This window comes from Oncorhynchus gorbuscha, linkage group LG07 (assembly GCF_021184085.1).
Source record: "Oncorhynchus gorbuscha isolate QuinsamMale2020 ecotype Even-year linkage group LG07, OgorEven_v1.0, whole genome shotgun sequence".
Classification (NCBI taxonomy): domain Eukaryota; kingdom Metazoa; phylum Chordata; class Actinopteri; order Salmoniformes; family Salmonidae; genus Oncorhynchus; species Oncorhynchus gorbuscha.
Window position 1 is genome coordinate 14,906,120 of NC_060179.1, and position 12,500 is coordinate 14,918,619.

The 12,500-nt window shown below is 45.9% G+C and overlaps 2 protein-coding genes across 3 annotated transcripts in view; one reads left to right on the forward strand and one right to left on the reverse strand.

Moving 5' to 3' along the window:
* Positions 1–2,439, forward strand: part of LOC124039514 (tumor necrosis factor ligand superfamily member 10-like) — a 13,556-nt gene extending 11,117 nt beyond the window's left edge. For both annotated transcript variants that reach the window (XM_046355567.1, XM_046355568.1), the window contains exon 6: positions 1,205–2,439. In XM_046355567.1, coding sequence (XP_046211523.1) covers positions 1,205–1,414 — 210 coding nt within the window. In that variant the 3' untranslated portion in view covers positions 1,415–2,439. The remainder of the gene's footprint in view (positions 1–1,204) is intronic.
* A 585-nt stretch (positions 2,440–3,024) lies between these two features.
* Positions 3,025–9,388, reverse strand: LOC124039513 (E3 ubiquitin-protein ligase MSL2-like). The gene is given in 4 exon segments (XM_046355566.1): positions 3,025–3,825; positions 4,074–4,609; positions 4,612–5,415; positions 7,923–9,388. Coding segments are annotated over 4 exon segments (1,785 nt in total). The 5' UTR covers positions 8,065–9,388; the 3' UTR covers positions 3,025–3,522.
* Between the last annotated feature and the right edge of the window lie 3,112 nt (positions 9,389–12,500).

A 12,500-nucleotide genomic window follows, 5' to 3' on the forward strand; every position in this document is an offset into this window, starting at 1 on the left:
TTTAATCCTAGTAAGAATTCCCTGTCTTTGGTCAGTTAGGATCACCATATTATTTTAAGAATGTGAAATGTCAGAATAATAGTAGACAGAATGATTTATTTCAGCTTTTATTTCTTTCATCATATTCCCAGTGGGTCAGAAGTTTACATACACTCAATTAGTATTTGGTAGCATTGCCTTTAAATTGTTTATCTTGGGTCACACGTTTCGGGTAGCCTTCCACAAGCTTCCCACAATAAGTTGGGTGAATTTTGTCCCATTCCTCCTGACAGAGCTGATGTAACTGAGTCAGGTTTGTAGGCCTCCTTGCTCGCACACGTTTTTTCAGTTCTGCCCAAAAATGCTCTATGGATTGAGTTCAGGGCTTTGTGATGGCCACTCCAATACCTTGACTTTGTTGTCCTTAAGCCATTTTGCCACAACTTTGGAAGTATGCTTGGTGTCATTGTTCATTTGGAAGACCCATTTGCGACCAAGCTTTAACTTCCTGACTGATGTCTTGAGATGTTGCTTCAATATATCCACATAATTGTCCTCCCTCTTGATGCCATCTATTTTGTGAAGTGCACCAGTCCCTCCTGCAGAAAAGCACCCCCACAACATGATGCTGCCACCCCCACGCTTCACGGTTGGGATGGTGTTTTTCAGCTTGCAAGCCTCCCCCTTTTTCCTCCAAACATAACAATGGTCATTATGGCCAAAAAGTTATATTTTAGTTCCATCCATTTTCTGAGGTCTTGGCTGATTTCTTTTGATTTTCTCATGATGTCAAGCAGAGGCACCGAGTTTGAAGGTAGGCCTTGAAATACATCCACAGGTACACCTCCAAATGACTCACATGATGTCAGTTAGCCTATCAGAAGCCTCTAAAGCCATTTCATAATTTTCTGTAATTTTCCAAGCTGATTAAAGGCACAGTCAACTTAGTGTATATATATTTCTGACCCATTGTGATACTGTGAATTATAAGTGAAATAATCTGTCTGTAAACAATTGTTGGAAAAATGACTTGTGTCATGCACAAAGTAGATGTCCTAACCGACTTGCCAAAGCTAGTTTGTTAACAAGAAATTTGTGGAGCGGTTGAAAAACGAGTTTTAATGACTCCAACCTAAGTGTATGTAAACTTCAGACTTCAACTGTATATGATATCGTGAGAGTTTATGGAAGGTAGTTGTAGTGATGGTGCTGTCTCCTCCACCAGGTGTCCTCCTACCCGGTACCCATCCTGCTGATGAAGACAAGCAGGACCTCCTGCTGGTCCCGGGACTCCCAGTTTTCTCTGCACTCCGCCCACCAGGGGGGGCTGTTCCCATTGGCTGCCGGAGATCACCTCCTCGTCACCGTTAGCAATGTCTCCGCCATCGACATGGATGAGAGGAGCAGCTTCTTCGGGGCTTTCCTGGTCAGCTAGAGGTCAGGGGTTCGTCTGTATGGTGACTCAGAGGGCTGGAACCTGGGATACACACTGTTTGGGAGCCATGTGTGTGTGCTGACAGACAAATCATTTGAGAGTTGTGTGTGTGAGTGTTGTACAAAGCTTTAAGCTCTGCGACCCTGCTGGACATGTGAGCGGAGCTTGTGTGGTTATCCAACCACACCCAGGTGCCTAGGATCCAGCCTTCGCTCATGGCTCATCCAATGAGCTGTGTCCAAGGCCAGCAGGCCTGTGTTGATTGGATGAAAAGCAGCTGAGTAGTGTGAGGTAGGGGTTCAACATCTGCTTTAGAACTTCATTGGACAAATGACCAATAATCAACCAATGAAAAGTGAGGGGATGATTGTGAATAAGTCTTAGTACTCTTTTCATCTGTCCTAAAAGGATGAGTCTCCTTCTCCTGTTTGAACTCAGATGATTTTAATGGAAATATGAACGTGGGGTGTTTTGGGGTTGTGGTTCTGTGTTATAACTGTATGGACATTGAATGTTGTTTGATTGTAGCCTGTCATATTTTTAACACAACCCCAAGCTCTGACCTGAGTAACACCGCCTGCGACCACACATTCAATACAGCACTTTTCCACTTTGTTTCACAGTATAGATGTTTAAGGCCATGACCCAGGAGGCCTACTGTACTGTAGCCCAGACCGACTGTCACTATGGGAACCAGTGTTAGGACATGGGTAATATTCACTTTCCTAAAAGATTTACCGATTCTCCCGACAGATGATGGACTGACGTATATATCCATAGGTACAGACAAGCGGAGAGGTCTGGACAGGGTTACCAGTTAACCCGCCTCACTGGAGGGGGGGGGGGTTGAATTTTTTTACCGTTCGTTCATGACTCCTGTAGATCCAGATGTGTGTGGCCGTGACCATGGAGACACACTAAATAGGTTGTTGATGTTAATGACTTGTGCTCGAGTCCAACTGCTCTCATGTTCATGTAGAAAACATGTCTGTAAATGTGCACAATAAAGACACCAAAGAAACTAATATAGGCTACCATCACTTGTGGTCATGTATAGCAGTAAGCATTCAGTACCAATCTATCACAACAAAACAGACTTGGGTCAAGGCATCTTATGTGTGGACATTATATCAAGCATCTCACGCCACCTGCTGGTGGGTAGATGTTACTGACTACTAGTGGTCATACTAAAGACTGCAGGTGACCTGACTCCACAGGACAAAGGAGGGTGGAGGTATGCATTGCGCATGGCAAGTCATGTGAAGCAATTTGTGTAATGTGAATTGTGATTATTTTATTGGACTTTAAATACTCTTATTTCATTTTGCTTTGGTGTAAGTGTCAAAAAGAAACAACACAACTTAGGTTTTGATTTTCTTTTTTGTGGAAATATGTTCCATGTATATTACAGGTTTTTAATGCCCGAGGGAAACAAAACGACAGCTGGAGACAGCAGAAACCAATAGGACAGGGACATCATTTAGACAGAACCGCCCACACCGGATTTGATAGGCTGACAGTTGGAGTGGGTGTGGCCCACTAGGTTAGGTGACATCCAATAAATACTGCAAATGTTTGTTAATGTAACTTATAAAATATATCATAAAACATCCTCTTAAATGGAATTTAATAAGTTCTGTGTACAAAAACAAAAGTTCATAAATTACAGTCAGTCTACTGATGTCGGTCTGTGGCTGAGTCCTACCAACAGGCCTAGGGCCTGTCAAATGGCACCCTACCCCCATCTAGTGTACCGAGGCCCTGGCCAAAATAAGTGCACTATCTACGGTACCACCCCCCCTGACACACAGCACAACGAGCCTATCGCAGGCCAACACGTCATGCCCTACACACCGATAGTACAAAACAAAACTTCTAACCCTCACAAAATAAAAATCTCTGAACATACAGTAACGATATCCCTCTTCCATCCATCTCATCAGTACGTAAGACCAAAAGCATGTTCCAGGCGCTGTATGGAGAGTGTATGTGTCTCTGAGTAACACTCCCTCTACCGCCTGTCACAGTAGCTGCCTTATTCTCAACCCCGCCCCTCCAGGTCCATCTGCACAGCCCATTGGTCAATAATGTCCAGGGAGGGCGGGTCTTCAACAGTCAAACCTCATGTCCAGCGAATCATCATACCCCCTGTCCTCATGTCCTGCCCCCACCCCGGACAGGAAGGACACCCCCGTCGCTCCTGTTGCCGTGGTGATGAGCTGGTTGCCGTGTGGGGTGTTGCTGGTTGCCGGGCTACGCAGGGCTGCAGCTGTGATGGAGGTGAGGTTGATGCCGAGCGTGAGCCGCGTCTGTTCTAGAGCCTTCTCTGGAACCGCAAACGCCTCCAGCTTCTTCTCCCCGTTCGCCATGTAGGAGTTCTGGCAGCCGCGGCAGATACAGTCCAGACATGCCTTGGAGGAATATTCATATTATTTACAATCATTGAACTACAGATAGGGGAACACGGATTTCAGACCAAGCCATGGTCCTTCTGTAGCTCAGTTGGTAGAGCATGGCGCTTGTAAAGCCAGGGTAGTGGGTTCGATTCCCGGGACCACCCATACGTAGAATGTATGCACACATGACTGTAAGTCGCTTTGGATAAAAGTGTCTGCTAAATGGCATATATTATTATTATAGTAAATCTATAGTAACTCACCTTGCGGTTTGAGTAGCAGGGGCAGCGCTGCCCCCTGCAGGTGAGAACAGAGGGGTTCTGAGTGGCTCTCCCACACTTACAGCCCTTCTTCTCCACCGGCTTCTTGTACAGGGGCTTGGAGGGGCTGGGTGGGTGAGAGAGAGGGTGAGCATGGCCGTGGGGGGGCAGGCGGTCACGGGGCTGGGCGCGGGGCTTGGGGACCCCCTGCCTGGCCTTGGTGTAGGCCTTCTTAGGGCCCCCATGGTGCTCCAGACTCTTCTTCAGGCCCTTGGATGACACCAGCATCGTCTTACCCACCTTGGGAGGCCCTCCATTCGGCACGGGCGCCAGGTGAGGCGGGGTGATGGCGGAAGGGAGTTTGGGCTCCCGTTTGACAGTGGCGGTTGGGAGGTGAAGGAGGTTGGTGGCGCCCAGGGGTGGGCCTCTGAGGATGGTGGCGATGGGGAGGGGATGCACCTTCTCACTGTCGCTCTCAGAGCGTGAACGCTTGCGGTGGCAGTGAAGGGGTAGGCGGGGAAGGGCAGGGGTGGGCTGGGGGGGAGGCAGGGGAAGTCTAGGGATGTTCTCTGGGGGAGGGAGGGGGTGAGGCGAGGGGAGTCAGGGGTAGGAGGGCAGTAAGATCCGTTGTGGGGGGGTACAAAGGGATTGTCTGGCTGGTCAGGCAGTTCAGGGTTGGGTTCTGGCTCCAAGGTCCTAAGAACCTCCTCCACGCTCAACAGCAGACCTCCGCCATGTTTATTAAGCTCCTCCCCAAATGTGCTAATGTTACAAAGTCCCACCTCCCCACTACCTACCACGTCAACACACACAGGTAGCTCCTCCCCCAAGCTCTCCTGCTTCAGGACAACTCCACCTGTAGCTAAGGTAATAGGTGGTGGCAAGTCCTGATTGGCCAGGCCATTACAGTCGGGAAGCCCGTTAACCCCACCCACAGGGATAAGCCCCTCCTCCTGGCTCTCCTCTGCAGGCAGAGCCTCAGTAGGTCTGAGGTCAGAAATTGAGGGGGCCGTCGGCGGAGACTGGCTCGCCAAATCCATAGTGTCCTCCCCTTCCTGCTCACTTTCGGCCAATGACAGGCCCTCGTTAAGAATGGCGAGGAGGTCGGGCGAATCACTGGCTGCGCTAGCAATGTGCGGGGCGAGAGGTGATTGGGCGATGTAGAGGCAGAGCTTCCTGTAGCAGTGGACCAATAAGGAGAGCTGCCTGTTCTCCTGGAAGCGGGAGTAGTCTTTACACCAGGAACAGGACGGCTTGAGCAGCATCCTCTGGCCCTTACAGCCCCGACACACATAGTGCTGGCACTGGGAGTTAGTGGGCGCTATGGGGTCCTGCAGCAGGTTACCTGGAGAAGAGAATCATTTTCAGTCAGTTATGCTAAGACAAACATTTATTTATCCTTTATTCAACTGGGTGAGAACAGTTGAGATATAAATCACTCCAACGGCAGCATTACAATTGTCCATACAACATAACACAACAAACCATAAACAGGAGCCATAATCATCCTTAATAACGAGTTGATGATATGTAGCTTAGCAGTGGACTGATGATAATGAGTACTGAGGTGGTGGGTTAAATACGAAAGTGATTCATTCAATTGATCTTCCACTCTGAATATTCAACTGTAATGAAGTGAGCACAACACCAAAACAACAGCATGTCAATGAAGTCAACGACATTGGTTTTGAATAAACCCCTTTGTCATATAAAGTATAACATGGTCCAGGTAGAAAGTTAAGAGGGTTCATATTCTGTTAAATGCATATTTCAACTGTTTATAAAGCGGTAATATTCAAAGAGGCGTCTCAACACTGATTGCCTCTGCAAGGCTTGATGACCGCTGTGCTTTTGAGAGCAGCTTCCTTAGCAACAGTGGTCGTTAGGGATGGCAGCTGAGACTCACGCTGCAGAGTTCCATTTAGAAAAACAAAAACGCCTTAGATATAGACCATGTTGGATGCGTCCTCTACCCAGCGGCTGCAGCTCCGACTTCAGTCATGTTTAGTGGGCCAGTAACTGAAAGGTTGCTGGATCGAATCCCAGAGCTGACAAGGTGGAAATCTGTCCTTCTACCCCTGAACAAGGGAGTTAACCCACTGTTCCCCGGTAGGCAGTCATTGCAAATAAGAATTTGTTCTTAACCGACTTGCCTAGTTAAATAAAGATTACATAAAAATAAGATGAAACAAGTGCTTACAAGTCCTTAACCAACAATGCAGTTAAGAAAACACTTACTAAATAAAAAAACAAAAAAGTAACAAAATAACAATGAGGCTATATACAGGGGGTACCGGTACAGAGTCAATGTGGAGGCTATATACAGGGGGTACCGGTACAGAGTCAATGTGGAGACTATATACAGGGGGTACCGGTACAGAGTCAATGTGGAGGCTATATACAAGGGGTACCGGTACAGAGTCAATGTGGAGGCTATATACAAGGGGTACCGGTACAGAGTCAATGTGGAGGCCATATACAGGGGATACCGGTACAGAGTCAATGTGGAGACTATATACAGGGGGTACAGAGTCAATGTGGAGGCTATATACAGGGGGTACCGGTACAGAGTCAATGTGGAGGCCATATACAGGGGATACCGGTACAGAGTCAATGTGGAGACTATATACAGGGGGTACAGAGTCAATGTGGAGGCTATATACAGGGGGTACCGGTACAGAGTCAATGTGGAGGCTATATACAGGGGGTACCGGTACAGAGTCAACGTGGAGACTATATACAGGGGGTACCGGTACAGAGTCAATGTGGAGGCTATATACAGGGGGTACCGGTACCGAGTCAATGTGGAGGCTATATACAGGGGGTACCGGTACCGAGTCAATGTGGAGACTATATATAAAGGGGGTACCGGTACCGAGTCAATGTGGAGACTATATACAGGGGGTACCAGTACAGAGTCAATGTGGAGACTATATACAGGGGGTATCGGTACAGAGTCAATGTGGAGGCTATATACAGGGGGTACCGGGTCAATGTGGAGACTATATACAGGGGGTACCGGGTCAATGTGGAGAATATATACAGGGGGTACCGGTACCGAGTCAATGTGCGGGGTAGAGGTTGGTCGAGGTAATTTGTATGTAGGTACCGTTAGGTGACTATGCATAGATAATAAACAGCGAGTAAAAACGTCACCCCATTGAATGAACCTCGTGTATAATCATCACTCACACCCCACACAAAAAAAGGACAAAAGCACCAGTAGTATTCTTGACTGAGCTAGTGCGGCTGCCTTTCTGTTCAGGAAGGGGCTCGGCTCGAAATGCATTTTTAAAGACTGCGCACGCACCATCTCACAACACAAACATGCCCCCCCCCCACTGACAGAGTCACGAGGGCACCGGACAGAACAAAAGACGTTGAATGAATAAATAAACATCTGACAAACACTCGCTTCTGTTCTGGCTGTGCAAATACATGTACCTGTCCGACAGTGATTTAGTCACACATGGGCTGGAGCTGCTGGATGAGGTTAGCTACCTAGCTATGAAGAATGGTGAAATGTAGCTAACCCGTGCAGTAGCTAGCTACTGGTTTGATTTTATTCAAGCAATTCGGTCAAATCAGCCAGTTTAAAGACTGGATCAGTGTGAAGCTATGGAATACATTGAAATGGATCGCAGGGAGACGTGCAGTAGCTAGCCTAGTTAGTTAAAGTAGACATCCACGCCGTCGACTAACTAGTTTCCCCGACATCCAATGGGAACGGGGGTGTGTCACAATGCCTGGTGTTCCACGGCGGGGACACAGCTAGGTTAGGTAGGTATAGTAGCCGTATGGATATATACAGGGGAACCGAGCCCCTCAAAATAATACTACCGATGCACTTACCACATACGAGGCAGGACAGCGACTGACGAAAGAAGGGCAGCTGCTTGTAGAGCTCCGCCAGGGCCCGGGGGTCGCGAGGGTCGCACTGCAGCACCGAACGACACGCGGACACGTACAGAGTGGTGGCATTCACCGGGTTCATCTCAACAGCCAAGGGACGGAAACATCCAGTCCGAGAAAAAAAACTAACGCGCAAACACACACACAGGTCCTCCGGCGAAAGTCCTGTGGCTCACGTTTAAATGGAGAAGAGGCCCACAACTCCCTTCTCGTCCGTCCTATTATTGCCTAAAGGAGGATGGGAGGGCATAGATGGCTGATGTAGCTAGCTAAATACTAATGGTGCTAACCTTGCGTAGCTTTATCACCAAAATAGTGCTGGTAAGATCGTCTATGCACCAAATAGGTAAATGTGTGATACAGCTAGAATGTAAGTTAGCTACAAATCAGTTAAACACACAGGTATGAAGTCTGTTCGTGGTAGCATGGGTAGAACATTACTGTATTCATAATCACAACCAATTCATCTTTAGCGTTTTCCTCTTTTCCACGGAACGAAATATGCCCAAATGATCATCATGGCATACAAATACAACGGTTAATCCCATTAAGTGCATATACATACAAAAATAAATCTCGAGTAAATGAATTAATCAAAGCCCGTGCACTTGTCTTTCACACAATCCGTGGAGCGAGCAGCACTCGCTGGTCGAGTTTAATTCAACAATACAGTCACTGGTGTGGTGGCGCTCTTTCTCCAACTCCGGCCTCCAATTATACTGTTAGGCACCTTCGTACCAAATTCAAACAGAGCTGCTTTGCTAACGTTAATAGTGAAATCTTATTCGTTTATTCTCCCGCATTCCTTCCTTATTCGCATCTTCCTCGGATGTTTATCTAAAGTTGGCTCCTGCACTTCTGGCCTGCATATTCGTGGCACGTAGGCAGTGATAGTCAGCAAAGCAGCACGCTCAGATTCTGTTGTTGTCCGCGGTTCATGGCGGATACGCTGCAAAACAAAACAGGCCGCCTTGGCTCCCGCTAGCGCACGGAGTTAAAGCCAGTTACCGCAGGATAACTAACAAGAGGGGGTAAACTGGAAGAGGTAGTGGAGAATGGAAAGAGAGTATGGAAATCTTTGTTGAAGAAGTAAAATAAGCGCCCGTCAGAGCACCGGAGTATATTTACGCCGGCCGTGCGAGCTTGCACCGGCGGCACCAGGATATCAAGAACAAAAATAGGCCGCTTTTCCTCTTTTTGGAACTAGTCCTTTGTTTTTTCCCTCCTCTCCGATTGAGTATGAGCAAAAAAGCAATCGGTGCGACGGCGTTATGTTAGCGTTCGAAGAAGAATAACACTCATGTGTATTATTGGAGTAAGATTGTAACAGTTGTGTGTGTGTATAGCCTGCTGCTATCGCCAGGCGCGGAGGTTATTCTCCCCTCCCGTTTCCTCCCCGCAGTCAATCAAACAGAGGGGCGCTGTTTCTCACATCTCGCGAGAATAAAATTCTTCTTCGTGTGGTTTTCCGGCAGCCTAGAACCTTTCTTCACAGAGTTTCTAAACCCAGGAGCGAAGCATCCCGAGACTTCCGGGAACGCTTGCGAAACAGACCAAACAGGACCAGGTTGGGGTTTGAGAAATCAATGAGAGAAGTAAAACATTCTTCCTTAGTTGTTAATTTCCTCAAAATCTAAAGGCGCAACATAGATTCGAGCCAATGTTTTAAGTAGTACCTCGTTAAAGTGACAAACTGACACGTTTTCATTCTCGTCAAAAACAACTTTATATTGAAGGAGTGCCTTTGACTTGACGGCCTGCACATGCGCAGTTTGGCGCGAGAGACTGGTTCTATGTATGAGTTTAGCTAGCCAACATCACCATGACATCGCCTACAAGCAGTGTTGGCCGATCTTTATACTATACTGTCTTTGCTTTCTTCTTCTCCTCTGGTATTATGGCGGTCCGCATATAAATGTTGAAGGTGCATGCCGCCACCTACTGTACGTGTAGTGAATGAGAATAAAACCCACCACATACTATGCAAAAAGAAAATGAATTTAAAAAAACATCCCACTACTTCAGCCATACTCCAAATCACACCCCTACACAGGCTCAGGGGCCTGTGAGGATGGAACATTAGTGGATGCTACTTAATACAATGTTTACATACCCTACATTACTCGTCTCATATGTATATGTATATACTGTACTCTATATCATCTACTGCATCTTTATGTAATACATGTATCACTAGCCACTTTAAACTATGCTACTTTGTTTACATACCCTACATTACTCATCTCATATGTATATACTATACTCGATACCATCTACTCCATCTTGCCTATGCCGTTCTGTACCATCACTCATTCATATATCTTTATGTACATATTCTTTATCCCTTTACACTTGTGTGTATAAGGTAGTAGTTTTGGAATTGTTAGGTTAGATTACTCGTTGGTTATTACTGCATTGTCGGAACTGGAAGCACAAGCATTTCGCTACACTCACATTAACATCTGCTAACCATGTGAATGTGACCATTAACATATGCTAACCATGTGTATGTGACCATTAACATCTGCTAACCATGTGTATGTGACCATTAACATCTGCTAACCATGTGTATGTGACCATTAACATCTGCTAACCATGTGTATGTGACCATTAACATCTGCTAACCATGTGAATGTGACCAATAACATCTGCTAACCATGTGTATGTGACCATTAACATCTGCTAACCATGTGTATGTGACCATTAACATCTGCTAACCATGTGTATGTGACCATTAACATCTGCTAACCATGTGTATGTGACAAATACATTTGATTTGATTTGATTTGTAATGCCTCTCCTTGAGTCCCCAAAAACTTTCAGCCGCAATCACAACAATTTTATTGTTTAATTTCACCTTTATTTAACCAGGTAGGCCAGTTGAAAACAAAATCTAATTTACAACTGCGACCTGGCCAAGATAAAGCAAAGCAGTGCGACAAAAACAACACAGAGTTACACATGGAATAAACAATCTTACAGAAAATAACACACTAGAAAAATCTGTGTACAGTGTGTACAAATGAAGGATGGAGGTAAGGCAATAAATAGGCCAATAGTGGCGAAGTATTTACAATTTAGCAAATTACACTGGAGTGATATACAGTGCCTTGCGAAAGTATTCGGCCCCCTTGAACTTTGCAACCTTTTGCCACATTTCAGGCTTCAAACAGAAAGATATAAAACTGTATTGTTTTGTGAAGAATCAACAACAAGTGGGACACAATCATCAAGTGGAACGACATTTATTGGATATTTCAAACTTTTTTAACAAATCAAAAACTGAAAAATTGGGCGTGCAAAATTATTCAGCCCCTTTACTTTCAGTGCAGCAAACTCTCTCCAGAAGTTGAGTGAGGATCTCTGAATGATCCAATGTTGACCTAAATGACTAATGATGATAAATACAATCCACCTGTGTGTAATCATGTCTCCGTATAAATGCACCTGCACTGTGATAGTCTCAGAGGTCCGTTAAAAGCGCAGAGAGCATTATGAAGAACAAGGAACACACCAGGCAGGTCCGAGATACTGTTGTGAAGAAGTTTAAAGCCGGATTTGGATACAAAAAGATTTCCCAAGCTTTAAACATCCCAAGGAGCACTGTGCAAGCGATAATATTGAAATGGAAGGAGTATCAGACCACTGCAAATCTACCAAGACCTGGCCGTCCCTCTAAACTTTCAGCTCATACAAGGAGAAGACTGATCAGAGATGCAGCCAAGAGGCCCATGATCACTCTGGATGAACTGCAGAGATCTACAGCTGAGGTGGGAGACTCTGTCCACAGGACAACAATCAGTCGTATATTGCACAAATCTGGCCTTTATGAAAGAGTGGCAAGAAGAAAGCCATTTCTTAAAGATATCCATAAAAAGTGTTGTTTAAACTTTACCATAAGCCACCTGGGAGACACACCAAACATGTGGAAGAAGGTGCTCTGGTCAGATGAAACCAAAATTGAACTTTTTGGCAACAATGCAAAACGTTATGTTTGGTGTAAAATCAACACAGCTCATCACCCTGAACACAACATCCCCACTGTCAAACATGGTGGTGGCAGCATCATGGTTTGGGCCTGCTTTTCTTCAGCAGGGGCAGGGAAGATGGTTAAAATTGATGGGAAGATGGATGGAGCCAAATACAGGACCATTCTGGAAGAAAACCTGATGGAGTCTGCAAAAGACCTGAGACTGGGACAGAGATTTGTCTTCCAACAAGACAATGATCCAAAACATAAAGCAAAATCTACAATGGAATGGTTCAAAAATAAACATATCCAAGTGTTAGAATGGCCAAGTCAAAGTCCAGACCTGAATCCAATCGAGAATCTGTGGAAAGAACTGAAAACTGCTGTTCACAAATGCTCTCCATCCAACCTCACTGAGCTCGAGCTGTTTTGCAAGGAGGAATGGGAAAAAATGTCAGTCTCTCGATGTACAAAACTGATAGAGACATACCCCAAGCGACTTACAGCTGTAATCGCAGCAAAAGGTGGCGCTACAAAGTATTAACTTA